General features: G+C 44.3%; 2 protein-coding genes across 3 annotated transcripts in view; both read left to right on the forward strand.

Moving 5' to 3' along the window:
• The window catches only part of IFT88 (intraflagellar transport 88), a 34,978-nt gene extending 32,947 nt beyond the window's left edge, over positions 1 to 2,031 (forward strand). For both annotated transcript variants that reach the window (XM_079973604.1, XM_079973605.1), the window contains exons 25-27: positions 893 to 953; positions 1,508 to 1,609; positions 1,758 to 2,031. In XM_079973604.1, coding sequence (XP_079829730.1) covers positions 893 to 953; positions 1,508 to 1,609; positions 1,758 to 1,879 — 285 coding nt within the window. In that variant the 3' untranslated portion in view covers positions 1,880 to 2,031. The remainder of the gene's footprint in view (positions 1 to 892; positions 954 to 1,507; positions 1,610 to 1,757) is intronic.
• A 4,573-nt stretch (positions 2,032 to 6,604) lies between these two features.
• Positions 6,605 to 18,269, forward strand: IL17D (interleukin 17D). Its single transcript, XM_079974683.1, is given in 4 exon segments — positions 6,605 to 7,231; positions 8,763 to 9,058; positions 15,774 to 16,065; positions 16,067 to 18,269. Coding segments are annotated over 4 exon segments (633 nt in total). The 5' UTR covers positions 6,605 to 7,216; the 3' UTR covers positions 16,097 to 18,269.
• The last annotated feature ends 314 nt before the right edge of the window (positions 18,270 to 18,583 follow it).

Genomic DNA, 18,583 nt, shown 5'->3' on the forward strand with positions numbered 1-18,583 from the left:
CTACCACTGAGCTGCGGCCCTCCCCAGTGCCACCTTGGGATGGAATAGCCTTGCAGGCCAAATGAGCACAGTAGCACTTCTTGAGATATGCTTAGGGTTTCAGCTTTAGGGTAAGCTTTCCACTGGGAAGTTCTTTTCCACATGCTTCACAGAAACAATGGGGATACCACAAGACGATGATGGTGCTTTTGTATGATTCTCATTCATTTCACCAGAGTGTTGGACTGGAAAGCTTTCCAGCATGTGGAGCCCATCAGACCCTGAGTAGGAAGCCAGGGAAGTACAGTTGACTGAGTGTTTGGTTTGTTTATTTGCATATTTAGCTGTCTTGGTCCAAGATGGTCTGAGAAGTTTAGAATTCGTTCCAGTACACAGAGTAAAAACTGGCATTAGCGTTACACACGAATCTTCTTCGGTGATCACTTGTAGCCAAGTAAGATTGTCTTCCATAAACATGGTTTGAACAGTGAGTCTGTAAGTGACTGTGGAAGCCAATTCTGGATCCACACGTCCTTCCACAGCGGGGACATAGGTTTTCAGGAGGGAGTTGATCACGGTGAGGGTTTGCCAAACGTGCCTTCCTCTTAGTACGTTTCTCCCTTTTGTCCTGAGTTTGAGTGTCTTCAAAGCCCATGACACCTTTGATAAAGGCTGTTCTCCAATTGGAGCGTTCAAAGGCCAGTGTTTCCCAGTTGTCAGTGTTTCTACTACATTTTTAGACACAAATATAGTGTGTTGAACCTGCAACAAATCCCCACTCAGTCATGATGCTCACCAAATGGCCTCGCTATCCAGCAGAAGTGTGAGGTATACCTTGTATGTTAAAAGTAACAGAAATGATTGGTGATAATATTAAAGAGCACTTCTGTCTCTTTCTTCCTCTCCTCCCTAGCGTGTCAAGTCTGGCAGAGATGGCAGTGCCCGGGCACGCAGAGAAGGCAGCGGTGGTGGTGGTAAGTGCTGCTCATATGCTGCCATATTTAAGGTTTCTGAAAGCAAAGAAAATGTGATTCCATTTATTAATCCTGCCGTCTCCATTCTCTCTGTGGAGAGGGAGATGTGGATCAAAGGAGCATTGGAGAATTGCAGGGGATGGGGTAGAACATGTGAAAGGAGGTGATACCTAAATAACACTACTAAGAAGCCTGATGTACTTTAATTTGTTAAGATAGAGCCAGTGTACGGGTACTGAGTCAGGAAAACTGTGGTCCAACTCAAGATGTGATCAGTACCAAAACCTACTCATGGTGGTGGCTGTAAGGATCTCTGAGTTCACACTTAACGATTGGTATTTGCTTGTGGTTTCATATCCTGGTTCGTAAGCAAGGATTAAACCAATAAATCAGAAACTGATTTAGCAGCCCAAGATTGTTACATCTGAACCATATGTGGAATGCTTTAAATACTGTTTTTATTTTGTTTCATATCGAACAGAAACACATAATATTTGGTCTCTCATACGTGCCTTTATGGTGTAATATTTTGTCTAATCTCTCCCTTCTGTCAGATCCTGGTAGCATCACGCATAAAGGGGAGCGTCTGAGTGCTAAATTGAAAGCTTTGCCAGGAACATATGAGCCCTATGAAAGCAGTGGTAACAAAGAAATAGGTAACTGATGTTTCCAATAGCTTCCTTTGAAACAAAATACTGACTGTCAGAAGGCACCCTTTTTCTCATGCAGTTATTAAAAGTTAGAGACTGTGTTGCTTTTCTTTGTAAAAAAAATGTGTGTTTCTACTTCTCTTTTAAAATTTAGATGCTTCCTATATTGACCCACTTGGACCACAGGCTGAGAGACCAAAAACTGCACTGAGGAAAAAAATAGATGAAGATGAATTTGCTGATGAAGAACTGGGAGATGATCTGCTTCCAGAATAACCTGTAGCTCAGTATGGTAACCTTAAAAGCTTTGAAAGGAAAAAAAAGAGAAATGTTTCTTACAGGTTTTGATAAGGTTGTGAAGTTCTTATGTTTATTTAAGCAATGTGTATATGAACTGTGAATTTTGAGTAAACTGTTTTTATAAAGCACGATCTGAATGTTCTTTTGTTACTCATACAGATTATCCCATGAGGGAGGAAGTCTTTTCTGAATATTTGGGAAGATTAGGTAAAGATCTGGCAGGACAACATATAGTGAGCATTATGGAAATAAGAGCAGAAGGACACTTCTAGATTAGAACAAAGGACTATCTAGCCAAGCCAGCCAGCTACCTTTGGGAAGCCTACATGCAAGGTCTGAATGTAGTAATCTTCTCCTACTCCTGTTCCCCAGCATGCTCTCTCTGACCCTGAAAATAGAGGCATCTAACTCAGGGGTAGGTAACCTAAGGGATGTGGCCCAATCAGCTTCTCATTCCGGCCTGCAGATGGTCCAGGAATCAGTGTGTTTTTACATGAGTAGAATGTGTCCTTTTATTTAAAATGCATCTCTGGGTTATTTGTGGGGCATAGGAATTCTTTCATCCCTCCCCCCTCCCCCCCAAAAAATAGTCCGGCCCACCACATGGTCTGAGGGACAGCGGACCAGCCCACGGCTGAAAAAGGTTGCTGACCCCTGATCTAACTAGTATCCACATGGAATATCCTAAAACCCCTAATTTGATGATTCATTCTATGGGAGCAAATTTCATAGTTTTAACTATACACTCTGTGAAGAAGTACTTCCTTTATCTGCTCTAAAGTTTCCAACACACTCAGCTTTATTGGCTAGCCCGGCCTCTAGTATTATAGAGAGGGAGCAAAATTTTTATCCACTTTGTCTGCATGATGTGCAATTGTATACACCCAAGTCATTTTTATTTTGAAAGAAAACTTTTTGCCTTTAATATCATCCTTGCGTAGAATTTTGTAGTGACTGCAGGAAACCAAGTTAATTTCCGCTGTTGTCAATGCGATGGAAGCTGCCACCACTTGTCAGGCTTGCAGCTCTGAGGTTCCACTACAAGGGTAGATAACGTGGTGCCCTCCAGAAAGCATTGGACTACAACTCCCATCAGCCTCAGCCAACATGGCTGACTGTCAGTGATGGCAGAAGTTGTAGTCCAGTAACTTCTGGAGGGCAGTGTGTTGACTTCCCCTCTTCCACTTCATTGTGAGAAGTTTTCAACGATTTATCATCGCCGCCGAAGATCCAGTTTACCTTAAAGGTACTTAATTGCATTGTTCATGTCTGGATTTCATCACACAGTGTATTAGGATCTTAGACTGGAATTCTTTGTTGGAATTCCAATCTGTTCTTGAAGCAGAAGGAAAATGAATGTGCCAGATGTTTCCATGCTGGCATCACCTGCTGTTGGGACATTAGTCAATTGACTAAAGTCCAGTATTATCGAATATTCCAAGGTTCAAATCCTTACCTGGCTCTGAAAGTTACTAGGCAATGCTGGGCCTGTCAAAGACTCTCAGCCAACTACCTTACAGGTTTATTGGAAAGGTAAAATGGAAGGGGGGGCAATGTCTACTACTCTTACTTCATTAGGAGAAAGGGTGGAGGGAAACAAGCAATTCAGTCCATTTTTCAAAACACAATCATTTCACAATAACAGCTATCTAATTTGTTTTTGAGACAGCTTTTATACGTAACATTTTTGTTCCCCTAACAATACTTTGACAATATTTGATGGGTCGGTTGATTGGTGAATCCTGACATACAGTAAGTTCTTACCTGTTCATTTGCAGATCTCTTGTGTTATTGGGTGAATTTATTTGTGCCATACTAGCTACAACCAAATATTTCCCTTAGACCGAGCGGGCTTCTCCTAATAGTTGCTGGACTGAATTTTCCATATACTTTTCCATATCCATCAAGTAGTCTTTGTTTCATAGTTCTCTCCATACCTGTGAGAGTACTACAGAATACTGCATGTCCCCAGTAATAAGGTGGTTATGCCACTCACCAGCACTGAGATAATAGGAATTAAAGAAATTGAAGTAATTATTATTGCACAAATTTCCATAAGAATAGAATTGAAAAGCATGTTGCTACTGACTCCAAAAGGGACGCAGGTGGCGCTGTGGGTTAAAGCCTCAGCGCCTAGGACTTGCCGATCGAAAGGTCGGTGGTTCGAATCCCTGCGGCGGGGTGCGCTCCCGCTGCTCGGTCCCAGCGCCTGCCAACCTAGCAGTTCGAAAGCACCTCCGGGTGCAAGTAGATAAATAGGGACCGCTTACCAGCGGGAAGGTAAACGGCGTTTCCGTGTGCGGCTCTGGCTCGCCAGAGCAGCGATGTCACGCTGGCCACGTGACCCGGAAGTGTCTCCGGACAGCGCTGGCCCCTGGCCTCTTAAGTGAGATGGGCGCACAACCCCAGAGTCTGTCAAGACTGGCCCGTACGGGCAGGGGTACCTTTACCTTTACCTTACTGACTCCAAAGGTAGTGTTTCAGCTCTTTGCTTTTTTCCAGTTAACTGAATCATGACTTTTGACATACCATGATGTAAAAACTCCTACACATTTTTTCCTGTGCATAGTAGAGCAGTCCTTTAGCCGTAGCAGAAAAATGTGCTAGAGTCAGATCCAGCTCAAGAAATCTCCAGGGAATCATAAATTATGCGTTTGCTTCTCCTGTAAGCTAACAAAAACCCTTTCAGCTTGCAGAGGCCCCTTGTTTTCCTTTCTGCATTTCTGTCATATTTATTTGTAAAAGGCAGAAAGTTAGAAAGATACACTATAGTGGAAAACCCCCCCAAATGCTTTTGTTTAAATAATCTGAGGTTTTTTGTTGCGAGGGATAACTCACATATATTGTTTTGAACAAGAAAGGAGCAAAATTAGGATAAATTAAACTGCTGTTCTCCAAACTGTCTGTCTCACTCAATTCATAAATTAATTATATTTTATAGACAGGGAATGAAGCACACCCCAAAGCAACACTTATTGTTGTAACCTACCCCGGGAACTTAAGGTAAATAAATCTAATCATAGGTAACATAAACACAGTCTCTCTACGTGTTTTTTTCAGTGACAGCACTGTTGCCATTTTGAAAATGATGATTTTATTATTTATACCCCGCCCATCTGGCTGGGTTTCCCCAGCCACTCTGGGTGGCTTACAGCATATATAAAAACATAATCAAACATCAAACATTAAAAACTTCCTGAAACAGGGCTGCCTTCAGATGTCTTCTAAAAGTTGTATAGTTCTTTATCTCCTTGGCATCCGAAGGGTGTTCTGCAGGGAGGGTGCCACTACTGGAAATTTGCATATAAAAACAATAATCACATTATTTAGAGACAGAAAGGTGGAATGCTTATTAATGCTTATTTATCAAAACTGGCTTTATTTCCATTAATTAAGTGAATCCGAAGAACAATAGTTAAATGATAGAATATTCATGTTTCAAGGGCTCTAGTTCAAAATGCCAGGCACCTCCTGAGATCTTGAAAGACCATGCCTTAATATAATTGACATTATCAGACAAGATAGACCAACTTGGTAGAAATCAGCTTTATGTGTTCAATTCTGAGAAGTTATTGCAATGATGCTCTAGTAAGAAAGGCTTATTGATGCATCTCGAGAGAATAAATTGGCAATCTTGAGGATATCTGTAGGGCTCTGCCCATACATAATATTTGAATTACAGGAGGGGAGACCCATCTGGGCCCCATTTTCATCAGACCTGCAATTTGGCTAAAACTGGGAGGTGTTGGAGTGGGTTTCATTATGCCCCCACACCCTCATAATTCAAGTGTTGCTTAGGCTCAACACTAAGTAATCAGTGGAATTTTGTAAAATTAAAACAGATGGCTCTAGCAAGCTGGATCTAGTAGAATCAAAACACCTAGAATTCACATTCAGGACCTTACTTTTTGTGAACCGCCCATAGAAAAAGATGTTAGTACCCTGTGTTTCTTGATGACAGAAAGTGAGGAGGAATTAAAGAACCTTTTAATGAGGGTGAAAGAGGAAAGTGCAAAATATGCTCTGAAGCTCAACATAAAAAAATGAAGATCATGGCCACTGGGCCCATCACCTCCTGGCAAATAGAAGGGGAAGAAATGGAGGCAGTGAGAGATTTTACTTTCTTGGGCTCCATGATCACTGCAGATGGTGACAGCAGTCACGAAATTAAAAGACGCCTGCTTCTTGGAAGAAAAGCAATGACAAACCTAGACAGCATCTTAAAAAGCAGAGACATCACCTTGCCAACAAAGGTCTGTATAGTTAAAGCTATGGTTTTCCCAGTAGTGATGTATGGAAGTGAGAGCTGGACCATAAAGAAGGCTGATCGCCAAAGAATTGATGCTTTTGAACTATGGTGTTGGAGGAGACTCTTGAGAGTCCCATGGACTGCAAGAAGATCAAACCTCTCCATTCCTAAGGAAATCAGCCCTGAGTGCTCACTGGAAGGACAGATCGTTAAGCTGAGGCTCCAATACTTTGACCACCTCATGAGAAGAGAAGACTCCCTGGAAAAGATGCTGATGTTGGGAAAGATTGAGGGCACAAGGAGAAGGGGGAGACAGAGGACGAGATGGTTGGACAGTGTTCTCAAAGCTACCAGCATGAGTTTGACCTCCACTGTGGGAGGCAGTGGAAGACAGGAGTGCCTGGTGTGCTCAGGTCCATGGGGTCATAAAGAGTCGGACACGACTAAACAACAGCAATGCCATGAAGGCCTACGAGGATGCCTTGCTTGGGAATTGTGGGGTTGACATTCTTTTTGCACAGCCTGCTGCATCTTACGGTTTTCCCATTGCATTCTCTGCTGATTGGGACATAGAATGGTTTCGCGCGACAGCTGATCTGCAAGTGCATTGTTGAGGGGGATCAAAGAAGAGCTACAGTGGGGAGATTAGATCATTGACTTTTGCAGGATTGTTAGGCCTCTGGCCCAGGTGAGCGGACCCCGAGGAGGCCTGCTGCGCGCGCCTGGCTGCCCCTGCTTTCCTCCTCCTCAGTAAGCGCGGCAAAACTCTTCGCCAGCCAGGAGAACCTCCCCCTGCCTCCCGCTAGCTCAAGTCACACCCCAGCGAAGGAGGAAAAAAAAAAAACCTTCGCGAAGCAGCTGGGGCTGAAAATGATTTTGGCACCGGCAGGCCGGGGCGACGCAGTGCGAAGCGGGGCACTCTTCCAACTTCTCCTCTCGCCGCCCGCCCCCCCCCCAACCGCGAGAGCCAAGGCCATCAGCAAGCGCTTCACGCGCCGACGCTTCCCAGAGGCTCCTCGCGCGCCTGGCCGGGCTCCGGGTCCCGGCGCGCGCGCGTCCCCACCATGCAGACGGCCAAGGTAAGGAGGGAGACGCGCGCGACGTCGCGGACCCTTGGCGCAAACTTCCCGCCTGCTTGCCGTTGCTCCAATTCCCTTGCTAAGGCGGCGGCCGCGGCCGCGGCTGCAAGCTGCTCCTGCCGGCGGGGCTGGAAGGCTTGGCGCGGATTTGGTTGAAAGGCGCGCGCTGAGGCGGCGGAGCTCTTCCCAAGGGGCGCGCGGGGTGCTTTTCCTCAGAGGTCCTTGGGAGCCGGTGGGCGTCACTGGGTTGAGGATTCCCTGGGACAGGGAGGAATAAATTATTATTATTATTATTATTATTATTATTATTATTATTATTATTATTATTATTATTTATTATTATTATTTATTAATTCGAGGCAGCTTTTAAATTCGGTCCGAATGGGAAGCGTTACCTGGGCAGAAAATTACCTCTTGCAAGCTGAGATGCGCGGTTGGGATGAGCGGTTGCGCAGCGGGAGAATCGTTCGCACTGCCGCCGCGCAAACCAGGGCTGAGGACGCTGTTGGGCTGGCGCTGTAGAGGCTTAAAACGACCTGCAATGCAAGGCGGTGGGGTTAGACTAGGTGGCCCTTGTGGGATCCTTTCCAGCTCTCCAAGTTCTATGACCAAGCGTTGCGACTGCGAGGAGTGAGGCTCCCGACCTGTAATTATTTAACAGACGCAAGGATTAGGAGAGCGGGGCGAGGTTTACTGTGCAGGTTTACTGGGGCACCGTGGATTTCTATACTTGGGCATCGTCTGCCAATGGCACCTACTTAGCTGACAGAATGACGCCTTTCTTGCTTGGGAAGTGGATTCCTAATGTGAAATGAACAGTTTTACTCAAGGACCTACCAAGGATTAAATCCTTTTGCTGGATTAGATCCTATTTGCCCAGAAGTTCTGAATCCCACACTGATCACCCTGAGACTGTGCATCTAGGGATCCATGCCCCCCCTGCGCTTTCCTCTCATCACCTGTTTGAAGGATGGGTGATCATCAATCTCAAAACTGAATTCTGAATGCTGACTTATCTGTTTGATGAGTTTATATGTACAGATCTAAGTTCCTATCAAAAATGATTTACCAATGATTTACCAATCATAGGCTAGCTCGTTAAAGTTAATCTTTATATGTTTACCTGCTTGGGGGGAGGGGTCAAGTAAATAAATAAAAATACTTAAATAAGTAGAAATTGTAGAAAGAGTTTGACAGATGTTTCTAAGCACTTGGGGTCAAAATAAAGCAATTTAAAACAACAGTTGTTGAGACATTTCATTCCAAATCTGCTAGACAGAGCCAGACAGAGGATGATGGCAGGTGGGTGTCCTTCCTCCCTAATTTAAATCCTGACTATGCCTATGCTTGGATTATGTCCAATTTAACTTGATAGGGCTTACTTTTGAATAGATGTGTAAGATTCCATTTCAAATCTCTCTTGCGAACTAAATCTAGTGTACCTGTTATCCTCCTTCAGATGTGGGCGTGTCGGGGAAGCAAACACCTAGAAAAGCACCCTTTATATGTTTTCTTTTCCTGTGCATTATAGGTATGGGTGCTTGCCTGCCTTCTCTTGTGTGGACTCCCTTACCCTGGGTTAGAGACTTTCAAGGTAAGCAAGCGCCCACTGCGTGCACGAACCTGCGCTGACCGGCCTGAAGAGCTTCTGGAGCAGCTGTATGGGCGACTCACAGCAGGGATGCTCAGCGCTTTCCATCACACCTTGCAGCTGGAGCCTCTGGAAAAAGATCACAATACCAGTTGTCCAGCAGGGGGCAGATCAGCTGCGGACAAGGTGTACCGACTCCCTATCAACCTCAACAGCATCTCTCCTTGGTCCTACAGGTAATGTGAACGCAATTCATCTGCCACTCCCTAGCTTAAAATGTGAAGTAGGGTTGTGTGGTTGTCTTATCTCTCCACCTATGGCGCTGTGGCTATGTGTCGCTGAACTTCAGTTCTCATCAGCCCCAGCCAGCATGGCCAATGGCCTATAACATCTGGAGAGCCACAGGTTCCCCATCCTCTGCTCTGTGGCTTGAAGGGAGACGCCACACATGTGACTTGTGTCGAATAGGACCAGCCTATTGAGGCCGTTTCTTCATCTCTCTTCTGGTCTCTTAGAACTACTGATTCTTGAATTTGAAGGGGGAAATTAGTCACAAGACAGACCTTGCTTAATGCTGCACTTTTAAAAACCAGGGCAGAACTATGAGAGCTGTGCTTGCAGCTGATTCACTCCCCCCCCCCCCGCACCCCAACTTAATAGCAGCAGGACAGGTGAGCAGAACAGGGTCTGGGTGTCTTGTTCTACTCTCTAGTAATTAGGCTGTCACATTTTTAGCTCAACCGCAGCATCTGGGAAGCTGCTATTTTAAATGTGCATACAGGTGTCACAACAGGAAGAACTGAATTCAAAGCAAATGCATCCAAAGTGGGGCAGTTTCTAATTTTAAAAACGTGTGTTGTTATTATTATAATACTCTGAATAAATAGCAGCATTTGCATTTGGTTATGTACCTTTGTGGGAAATGCAAATATTGTCTTTTTAATGGCCACTAATAAACACTGGCTTATGTGGTTTGTCTTCTGCCTGCTTTAGCTTTAAAAACAGCTGTTTTCTCAATATGGTATTTTAAAACTAACTTTATGTATTTAGAAACAATGTTTACAAAGAATACAAGCTGAATGCCAGCACTCTAAACAGAAGCTCTGTATATACTGTACTGAAATATCAAAAATAGTACTTATACTTTGCCTGAATAGTTTAAAAACGTTAATATACTATTAACACTGAAGGTCACATAAGGTTGACCTACAATATATAGATCTTGGGCTGGAAATAACTTTGGAAGGATCCACTGTTAGATCAGCTGGGTGATTTGCACTAGATCTACAAGGACTTCTATTTTTCCCATTGTGTAACAATAGCAGGAATGGAAAAGCTTTCTCACCCCTCAAAACCAGGCTGCTTAAGTGAAGAAAGCTTGGAAGAAGACAAAGTTGATTTTTGTGCAAAAGTACTGTGAGCTCAGCTCTGATACTGAGCGCATGTTCAGTTGTGTTCTGAATTTACAGGGCTCTATTAGGAAGCAACGCCTGCCAACCTAGCAGTTCGAAAGCACCTCCGGGTGCAAGTAGATAAATAGGGACCACTTACTGGTGGGAAGGTAAACGGCGTTTCCGTGTGCGGCTCTGGCTCGCCAGAGCAGCGATGTCACGCTGGCCACGTGACCCGGAAGTGTCTCCGGACAGCGCTGGCCCCTGGCCTCTTAAGTGAGATGGGCGCACAACCCCAGAGTCTGTCAAGACTGGCCCGTACGGGCAGGGGTACCTTTACCTTTACCTATTAGGAAGCAAAAGTCGAGTCCACAGTCCTGGGCCCAACTACGCCTAGTCTAAGCAACAGCTTTCAGCCTCCAGTTCTGATTAATCAGGGCAGTCAACAAAACCAGAAATAGGATTAAGCTGTTTTGACCCTGGTTTCTGTTTAGTGGCTCTTCTTTTTCTCTGCCTTTTTCTTTTCTCCGGCTTTTTCTTTTTCTCCAGCTAAGTAGATGCAAGTACCCAAGTACCAGAGAGGCGAGTTCAAAAGTGTTTACGTTTTCTTTCCCATAAACAAGTTGGAACTTGAGAGGCCAGTTCAAATGCCTAAACGGCCTCGATCCAGTATACCTGAAGGAGCGTCTCCACCCCCACCATTCTGCCCGGACACTGAGGTCCAGCTCCGAGGGCCTTCTGGCGGTTCCCTCACTGCGAGAAGCCAAGTTACAGGGAACCAGGCAGAGGGCCTTCTCTGTAGTGGCACCCGCCCTGTGGAACACCCTCCCACCAGATGTCAAAGAGAAAAATAACTACCAAACTTTTAGAAGACATCTAAAGGCAGCCCTGTTTAGGGAAGCTTTTAATGTTTAATAGGTTATTGTATTTTAGTGTTTTGTTGGAAGCTGCCCAAAGTGGCTGGGGAAACCTAGCCAGATGGGTGGGATATAAATATTTTATTATTATTATTATTATTATTATTATTATTATTATTAAAACAAAATAAAAAAATTCCTTCCAGTAGCACCTTAAAGACCAACTAAGTTAGTTCTTGGTATGAGCTTTCGTGTGCATGCACACTTCTTCGTATCTGAAGAAGTGTGCATGCACACGAAAGCTCAAACCAAGAACTAACTTAGTTGGTCTTTAAGGTGCTACTGGAAGGAATTTTTTTATTTTGTTTTGACTATGGCAGACCAACACGGCTACCTATCTGTAACTATTATTATTATTATTATTATTATTATTATTATTATTATTATTCTGTCCAGTGGTTTCCCCCCTAGAAAACAGGTGCTGGTACTCACCATAAAGTTGTTACAGTAAGTGCCACACTTTTTAACAACTAAAAAAAGAAATGCCGATAGTGCATACACTTTAGTACCCCCTGAAAAATTTGCACTGATCTTGTTGGTCCTTGAGAGAGCTGTGCTGTGCTCCCCTGCACACGCTCTCTTTCTCATCCAGTTGCACAGATGCTGAGATGTCCCGTTCTTGAATTTGCCTGCCTTTGTTTCCCTTCTGCATGGGCCCCTCCTGATTACTTTTCATCTCCTCGCTGACTTGTTCACCAGCTCCCCCTTGTGATGTCATCTCCAGATGTCATTGGCCTGACCGGTTTAGAGTCCAGATTATTATTAATGATGGTGATGGTAAATAAATCCAGGCCTAAAGTCTTTTCCTGCAGCTCTTCCCTGGACACCTAACCCCAGTTTGATACGCTGCCATTTATCACTGCTCCTTCCGGTCCGTGTGGCTGCATTCCTAGCTCAGGCAACTGGGTTATTTCACAAAAGAGATAGAAGGCATCTGCTGAAATCCGCATGTAGGATAGTCATGCCAGACAGATCTGCCATAAACCTTTGTGGATCTGTAGTGCAGAAGTGGGGAACAGGATCTGGCCACTGGGCCAGATCTTTCTTCCACCCAATCATGCAAGCCAACTATGACAAGTGGGTGAGGCTACTCATCGGTCAATCACCTAACATCACAGTGGCATCAGGTGGCCCTTTTTTTTGCACAGGACTTTGCAGGCAATGCCGGTCGTCTGTTAAGCAGTGCCTGCGCACCATTATCAGCTGTAGTGGCATGCGCTGCCTTTCCATATGTGTAATTCAATTCAATTCATCTCAGCTCATAGTCCTTAGGACTATGTCAGCAGGTTGATTTGGCATCAGTTCAGCAACAGCATGCTTAGAAGATGCAGAGCCACCACACAGATGCAGAGTACCGCAAATGTGTTTCATCAAAGAACACACCTAAGGGATTGTTCAGTTGAAATTGCGCCCTTGCAAGGGAAAGCTAACACAACACAAGTAGAAGCTCTCCAGTGTTACTGTAGACGAACCAGGTCACTTAGTGCCATTCGCTTGCAGAAACGATCATGTGGAGCAATGCAGAGATGTGGAAGCATTTGGAAAGACCTGTAGGTATACATTGGAACAAATTGCATGTAAAAAATGGCACTGCCATCGTAACTCTCATGCTCTGTGCTGAAAATTCCACCTCTCAAATTGGATGGGCAACAGCATTTGGGCTCTTTATAACGCACTCAGGGATCTAACTTAATATGTAGAGCCTAAACCTTGCTGTTCAATAGGATGTACCAATAGCTCCAGTGGAAGATGCTTCTGGTAAGCATGCTTAAGACTGTAGCCACTGCCTTCTTTTTTCCTTTCTGGATGTTAATTTGACTACAGAAAATGGTCAAAATGTTAGAGGTGCCTGCGTGTAAGGAAACAGTCTACTTAAACTAGTCTGAATGGCTTGAGTAAGTGAGCAAAGTACAAAAGAAAACATAATTATCAGGACTCTAATCTGCAGGAAGAGATCTTCATTATTCCAAATCAATTAAACTGTAAGAAGAAAGGCCATATCTCAGTAGTAGTGCTCATGTTTTGCAGAAGGTACATCTGTGAATGTCCCTTGCCTGAAACCCTGGAAAGCTGCTGCCAGTGCGTGTGGACAGTACTGAGTTAAATAGGCCAATGGTGTGTCTCGCTGTAAGCCTGCTTCCTATATACATTTCAAAGACCTAATTCCAAATAGGCTTCAGTTGCCACTCAAAGAGTTTTAGAAGTGTTAAAGGATTTAGGAGACCCAGCTTAAGACATATATTTTTATTGAGTGTCTCTCAAGGGAGCCACGCAAGTATTTTGCAACGTTAAACTCCCTGACTCTTGGTAACACTTATTTTTGCAGCCTCCATTCTATAGGGCCCAAACTGGCACTACTGCTTTCACGTTCTTCTTCTGTATTTTTAATGACTAATTCCAGACATCCTGAACAGAGTCCAACTTGTAGGAAGCTTAGGCAGACTACAGTCATCTTGAATCACTATTAATTCACTCCTGACACTGAGCAACAAAACATTTAAGGTTTGAAGCAAATATAATTTTGTTAACAGCAATAGCAAATGGAATTGGATAACCTCTTGGGACTCGGTCCTGTTTGCCTTTAACTGATTTGTACATGCATTCCAAAAATCTAAAAGGTAGTCATTTCTCTTTTACTCTCTAGACTTTTTTTGTACATTCAGGCACTCCAAATACAAATTCCAGGTGCACAAATATATGTTCTGGTTAGATCAGCGTCAGAGTTGGATAAGACTGGGTCAGTGAGTGACTTGGCCTTCCCAAAGTGCTAGTTTGCACAGCTTAAGGATGTTTTAGAAAATGTAAACCATGGTAAATAGTGAGCATCATTCAAGAAATTTGTTTTGACCATTCTCTTCTAGCAGGTTAATTTGGTCATATTTATATGGGGTGGATGTGTTTAAGTAAGTCTGGTACATGGAGTTTGAAGCACTAATAGGGTTTTGAGTGGGGGGGGGAGGGCTCCCACTCATTAAAAAAACAACACCTCAATCTTTTTCTATTCATTCTTTAAATTAAAGTCACCGTGTCACAAATGGGAAAGCCTGTTTTACAATAAAGCACAGTCATACCATGAAGACCCTGTTTATCCTTCATGGGTTTTTTTGCATGTAGCTATTTGTGTGTAAAAAGCTGCACCAGTTGATTTACTGACTGTCAGGCAGTCTTTAGGCACCATTTGCCAGAAGAAAAAACTGGACCGAGAAAACCCTGCTTTCCCTTTTTCCCTTTTTCCTCATTGGTGTGTTAGCATGCGAGCCTCTTTCTCAGGGCTTACTATTTCCTAGAATGCTATATAAATATAACTATAAATGTATCACATGCATTATTGCAGACGGGCAGGGATTCCCTACGTGAACAGATAGCTCAAGGCAACAAAGCCTTTCTTTTTAAAAGGGGGCATTTCTGCACCAAGGCAATGAAGCTTGGTTGTGCAAAAAGTGAGCTTTTTCAGGAAAAATTGCTTTTGCTTCACATATGGACATGAGTTGCAGAAACTTGGATCTAGTTTTGTGTTCCATTTGAAGCCAGAGGTCATGTTCATCCTCTTTCCAGAGCATCCATCTATGTGATGCTGGAGCTCTGTGCCAAACATGTCCCCAAGCATGGCTTTGAATTACGCCTAATTTCTTCCATTCTGCGTTTGTTCGTGAGCTTCCAAGCAGCAACAGCTTCTGAAAAGGAAAGGTTATCTGATTTCCCTACCTCTTATTTAAACCTGCTTTTGCCTTCCTTGCTTTTACAAATAGGTACTTATCGCCTGCCTGTGAGTAGACATACGGTATATCCCCTGTTATGACGAAGGGCAGAACTACACATTTATTGCAGCTCTGTGAGTCCTTCAAAAGTGTAACTGGGTCTTGCTAAGTCAAGGAAGGGAGATCAAGGGGTTTTGGCTGTTACATAGCACTTCTCCCCTCTCCTCCGCTCCTGCCATGTGCTCCCTGTGTAAATCTGCTCCAGAGGGGGTCTTTTTTGGGGGGGGAACCCTGGAAGAGTTTTAGGGGGCACACAAAGGGTGCAGAGGTTAGGGGATCACAGCTAAAACATTGCACATCTAAAACTTATTGCGTTAGCAGGACTGTTTCGTTGGAGACCCACCTCCCCAAGCTGCTTCATTTTTTGGCAGTGTTAAGAGAATAACTTTGGGCCTGCTGTTAAAAATGAGCAGGAGCAGGGCCAGAAAAAAGGGGTCCAACTCTGTCCACAACAAAGGCACTGCATTAGTGCTAAAGATGTGTGGAAGAACAGAGACGGCATACCCTCTACAGCTAAGAATCCCCGGAAGGAAAACAGGCAAACTATTGATGTGCATCGGCTATGAGAGAGTTGAGCCGAATGAATCCACCTTACCATTGCATGAACAAGGAAACTGAGCATGCCTTTGTTTCAGATGCTGATCCGTTTAGGGAGCTGTCCAAAGGGTTTCTCTCTCCAAGTTTTCAAATAAGCAGGCCGTCTTTAAGAGCTGCAGCTGTTCCCCTCCTCCCCTCTCCTTGGCATAATAACGAAAACATTATTTAATGCAGTGCAAAGCAACTGTCAACATTTTGCCGTAATCTTTTCCAGCTGGGATAAAACAAGGAGTTGGGAGACGGTAGAGGACGCACAAACTGAGTCCCTTTTCTTTTCCTCTGGCACAGAATCTCCTATGACCCGGCAAGGTATCCAAAGTACATCCCCGAAGCCTATTGCCTATGCAAGGGCTGCCTGACTGGTGTTTACGGGGAGGAGAACTTCCACTTCCGGAGTGTCCCGGTGCTAATGCCAGCGGTCATCTTGCGCCGAACCACGACGTGCACCGGAGGACGCTATGTCTACACAGAGGATTATGTCACTATCCCAGTGGGCTGCACCTGTGTACCACAGGTACATGAAAAAGAAGTAGAGGGTGTAAATTCCAGCATAGACAAGCAAGGGGTAAAGTTGCTCGTTGAATCGTAACCGCAAGCCACCATCAGAATGAAGGCCCCAGAAGAAACCTGATGGCAAAGGTTGCTTTGCATGTCCTTTTAGCTTCGCCATTCCCTGGTTCTGGGAGTTCTAGAGTCCATTCATAAACACACACACACACACACACACCTGCATGATGATGTGGGCTGCAGCCTGCATCCATGAATGAGCCATTGGAGAACAGTCCATATGCACAGGACGTTTGTGCCAGCTCAAATACAGTCCCCTTCAGAGCAGTCAGGTCAATGTACCCGGCTGTGAGGCCTTTGTTTTTGATAGGGCAGATGGTGCTTGTGCATATATAGGGCCCACCCATAGAAGCAGCGTGCTTTGAAAATATCATTACAAACGTTGAGAAGACAGAAGCTGGAGGTGCGGTGGGACACAGTCCAGTGACACAGAGCCATGATGAGATTTGAAGAATCATAATGGGAATGAGTTGCACAAATTAAGAAATCACGCCTGGAAAGTAGCTCTGGGGATACAGTAGTAGTCCAGGAAATATTAGGCTTGTACCACCTAATAGCTGCTATAGATAAAGGCAGAGGTCCACAAATGTTGGCTTTGCTCTGAAGCAGAGCCATTATGTGTCGTCATCACTGACCCCCTTCTGAGACTCACATATGCCCTGGGGTCTGTCATGTCACACTGAACCTTAAAGGTAGTGCAAGCAGCTCATTTTTTATCTGCTCCGAACATCAAATGATGGGGGACTCCCTTTTGTCACATCTTCTAAATCCTTAATGTAGAGGTCGCTGAAAGGGCTGTGTCTTTAAGATATGACCCTGATGTTGGGATTCTGATGTTAGGATTCTAACAGTGCAATGTCCTGGACTCCTGATTATTTTTGTTTCAGCTTTAATTGTTACTTCTGTGTTCAAAGGAAGAAAACATTTCACAAAATATCATTTCAAAAGCAGCATCGGCAGACTCGCTGAAAAGGTAGCATCCTCACACTGCAAAGGAGTATCAGTCCACGAATAGTTTACTCAGGGGGCAGGTGTGAAATGTAGAGAAGTGAAGAACTTTACTGCTGGTGTTAACGAGGAGTAAAGTACTGGTGTTTTTCCAGTTTACAGCTCAGATGTTGATCAGGGCAGTATTGTATATGCCGCAAATGCACACCAACCCTATACAATATACTCTTGCTCACATAACATCATGGAAAGAGAAGTCTCGGCTTGAAAAATAGTCTGGTTTATGACCCCTTTCAAAAGTGTGGAAACATGCCAGTTGCCTTTTTAAGCTGTTCTTAGCTTTCATCTTACAAGCCAGTTATCAGTTTTAGATTTTTCAGGCTGTAGGAGCCTTTGGGAATAACAAGGATGATGAGAGATCAGATAAATGAAACCAAACTGCTTGGCCAAGGGGGGGGGGGGATGTGCCTTGGCTTCCATCGGTGAGAGAGGAAAGCACCTGCCAAATTAAATGAATGTATGAGCCAAAAGCTCTAAACAGCAAAGGTTCAGAAAACTGTGTAAGCTGGAGGCAGCAGCCTCTTTAAACTCCCAATGATAGACAAAGCTGTTGGCTCAATTTACAGGGTTAATTCTGTCTATAACTCCTTTCTCCGCAACTTCCTACATTGCAAACACCATCCTTTATGGATATTCTGAGACTTTCCTCATTTCCCAAGTCACCCATTCCACTTGGAGAGAGTGAGCCATGGTTTTCTAATGTGTAATGTTAGCAAACATCAATAGGTTACCAAATTGCTTTGCCTTTATTCATGTATCTTTCTAGCTTTCAGGTAGATGGTTGCTAATCTATCTCCAAATTGCACATGACACAGCAGTTGCCATTTGGCCTTTGTTTAGGGTGAACAGAATGACACCGTTGGACCTTCAGTAGTTGTGTAGAAGGGGTGGCAAATTTTTGGGATGAAGATTTCCCCTCAATTCAAGGAAGACACAAACTGAGAGTAGCAACTAGTATGATGACCTGCTCTGGTTCCCCAGAAGCGGCTTTGTCATGCTGGCCACATGACCCGGAAGCTGTCTGCAGACAAACGCCAGCTCCCTCGGCCTATAGAGTGAGATGAGCGCACACCTCCAGAGTCGTCCACGACTGGACCTAATGGTCAGGGGTACTTTTACCTTTATGATGACCTGAGAAGGGTGATTAGGAGGAAGAATCTGTAAACCAAATCCTATACGGAACAGTTAAAGAATACCTGGGTGCATCTAGCCTTGAAAAAATTAAGGAGAGACATTCCAGCCGTCTTCAAATATCTGAAGTGCTTTCATGTACCAAATGGAAGAATTTTGTGTTCTGTTGCTCCCGAGGATAAGTCTAGAACAAATAGGTGGAAATGGTGGGAAAGCCAATTTTGGCTAAACCTTACGGGAAACTTCCTAAGAGTACAAGCCACTCAACAGCGGAAGTGCCTGCCTCAGGAGGCAGAGAGCTCTCGTCTTCATTGGAGATATTTAAGCAGAGGCTGAACGAATGTCTGGGATTTTGTAGTCACACCTTCGCAATGTAGATCCTGCATTGAGCA

The sequence above is a fragment of the Podarcis cretensis genome (assembly GCF_951804945.1).
Source record: "Podarcis cretensis genome assembly, chromosome: 4".
In the NCBI taxonomy this organism is placed as follows: Eukaryota; Metazoa; Chordata; class Lepidosauria; order Squamata; family Lacertidae; genus Podarcis; species Podarcis cretensis.